General features: G+C 47.0%; 1 protein-coding gene across 1 annotated transcript in view; it reads right to left on the reverse strand.

Annotated features, from left to right (window-relative positions):
• LOC116693395 (protein arginine N-methyltransferase 7-like) overlaps positions 1-2,483 on the reverse strand; it is a 12,178-nt gene that overhangs the window by 7,555 nt on the left and 2,140 nt on the right. Inside the window, exons 3-6 of the mRNA XM_032522338.1 lie at positions 1,962-2,111; positions 1,610-1,718; positions 1,270-1,382; positions 167-396 (exon numbers count right to left, since the gene is read on the reverse strand). Coding sequence (XP_032378229.1) covers positions 167-396; positions 1,270-1,382; positions 1,610-1,718; positions 1,962-2,111 — 602 coding nt within the window. The remainder of the gene's footprint in view (positions 1-166; positions 397-1,269; positions 1,383-1,609; positions 1,719-1,961; positions 2,112-2,483) is intronic.

Here is a 2,483-nt window from a genome sequence, read left to right on the forward strand (position 1 = left end):
TAGTAACTAAAGCTGTCAGATGAATGGGCATGAAAAGAAAAGACAAGTACCTCAATATTTGTACTGGAGTAAATGTACTTAGTTAGACATGTTCCCCCCTTTCATACCTGGGGAGGACAGGTTCCCCCCTTTCATACCTGGGGAGGACATGTCCCCCCTTTCCTACCTGAACATGGTGCAGAGGGGGCCGAGGGGGGTGAAGCTGTGAGGAGACACCTGGCTCAGCTGGATGTCACACACAGCATGAGCTCCAGCACAGTGGGCCACAGCGGGGGGCGGGGCCAGGCGCGCCCCCTCCACCTGCACCGGCTGCAGCTGAGCCCAGCTCCACAGCAGCTCCGACTCCACCAGCCGGGCGTAGACGGTGGCCCGGTGGGGGACCGCCTCACAACCCTCCTGCAGGACAGAGGGACACATGGGACCATTAACCGGGACTATACTAATATATACACTGAAAACAACTGTTGCATAAGAACATAAAAAAAGAGGCTGAATGGGCTGAGTGCAAAGGGCAGATGTATAGTCCTAGCAAGTCAAGAGAAGGGGGGCGGGTTAGGAGTCTGACCAATCTTCATGTAAATGATTCAATATCGATTCATAAAATCCTGAGATTGATTTCTGTTGATCTAGCTGTTAGCCAATCAGAGTCATGCAGCACAGCTGGTTGGATTTTAATGAGAACTAGCCCAAATGGAGCTGAGTCTTCCTGCAGGCTTTCTACACCACGCTGGAAGGGCTGGAAACAAGGTAACCATGGTAACAAAGTTACAGAGTCCATGGCAGGACTTTAGACATTACCACAAAGTCATGGAATTCTGATTATGAAATATAGACCTTTTCAGAGGACACCCTGCAGTAGAGTGTGCTCCCCATGAAGGCTGAGTCTCTTTGCTGCATGTCGTCCCCTCTCTCTCCCCCCCCCCCCTTTGCTGTCTATCCACTGTCAGTTGAATAAAGGGAAAAGCCCCCAAAAATAATATTGATACTGTAACTACATCAATCAATATGGAATCAAACCGAGACCATGTGAATCGGAATCAAATGGATTCAAGAAATCAGTGGTGATTACCCCTATTGCCTATTCATGACTATTGTAAAACCTACAGATTAACAGATTAATGTCACTTCATGCATCACATTACCCATTTAACACACACACACACACATGCACACATGCACACACGCCACAGCACACACCACACAACACACCACACACAACACACAAACACACACACACACACACACACACACACACACACACACACACACCTGGACCAGATTGTGGTGAGCGTGTTCATAGCTGGGCAGGGCTCCTTCGCCTATCAGTTCTGTATCAAACAGCTCTGTGATCAGAACGTTGGCCTTCATTTGCATATCTCCATCTGTATACAATCATAAACACACAAGACATATCTCATCAACACAGACACACTCACAGCCCTCCTGATCTTGTCTGCAGACCTCTCTCAGGCACAAATTCACAGAGAATCACATTTTGGACCGTGGAAAATCACTGACGCATGCAACGTCAACGCCAGTCAAGTGAATCTGAGGGACACCGATATTCATAATCCATAATACAGTGCAGCTGTGTGCGAACGTCTCTGACCTGGCCCCACAGTGACATCAGTGGAGTGTTTGTTAATAATCTTGATCTTTTCAGAGAAGCCGTTCTTCTCCACAATGCTCTGAGCTGCCTCAGCCATGGGCTTAAAAACCTGGGGACGCAGAGGAAACGGAGATGAGGCAGGCTCGGGTGTGGGACACGCAGCCCTGCTGTCCAACATGTCAAGGTAAGAAAAGAAAGCAGATCTAGCATGCCTGCTTGATTTTTTAATAGCATGATTTGGTCATTTATGTGAACAGGCTGCAGACTAAAAGGAACAGCGTGCAGCTGTTTTTACACTGTTGCCCCTGGGACTGTAGTCCTGATCTAGTACACACAGGAAGAGCCTCTCTACCTCTACTGCATAGCAGAAGTCCGCCCCAGCAGTGACAGCCATCATGGACAGTAGGCCTGTTCCTGTCCCGATGTCCAGGATGATGACCTTCTCACCGCGGGCCTTCACTCTGGCTACCGCCGCCCGGATGCCCTGGTAGTACTTTGTATTCTGGGGGCAGGAAGAACATCAGCTGCGTCAGTGCAAAGAGTCAGAGTGGTATTTTATACAGAAGATATTTTTGGTTTTCTCCTTTGGAGTGCAGTCTTTCCTAAAAAACTCATTAATGGTTGGAGTATAAACATTGGTATTCTAATCTACAATATTATGGACACTCACTCTTCCCACACCGTGTTTTTATGCATTCATTATTATTAGTGTATTGTTATTTTTGTTTTGACCTATGTCAATATGCGATTACGTCGTTGAATATTGCAATTTAAATTATGCTATCGACTCTTGCTTCATTACTCTAATTACACATTCAACTTAATTTTAACGGCACTTACACCGCAATATTGTTTCTCTTATCATGGCAACCGC

This window comes from Etheostoma spectabile, chromosome 8, assembly GCF_008692095.1.
Source record: "Etheostoma spectabile isolate EspeVRDwgs_2016 chromosome 8, UIUC_Espe_1.0, whole genome shotgun sequence".
In the NCBI taxonomy this organism is placed as follows: domain Eukaryota; kingdom Metazoa; phylum Chordata; class Actinopteri; order Perciformes; family Percidae; genus Etheostoma; species Etheostoma spectabile.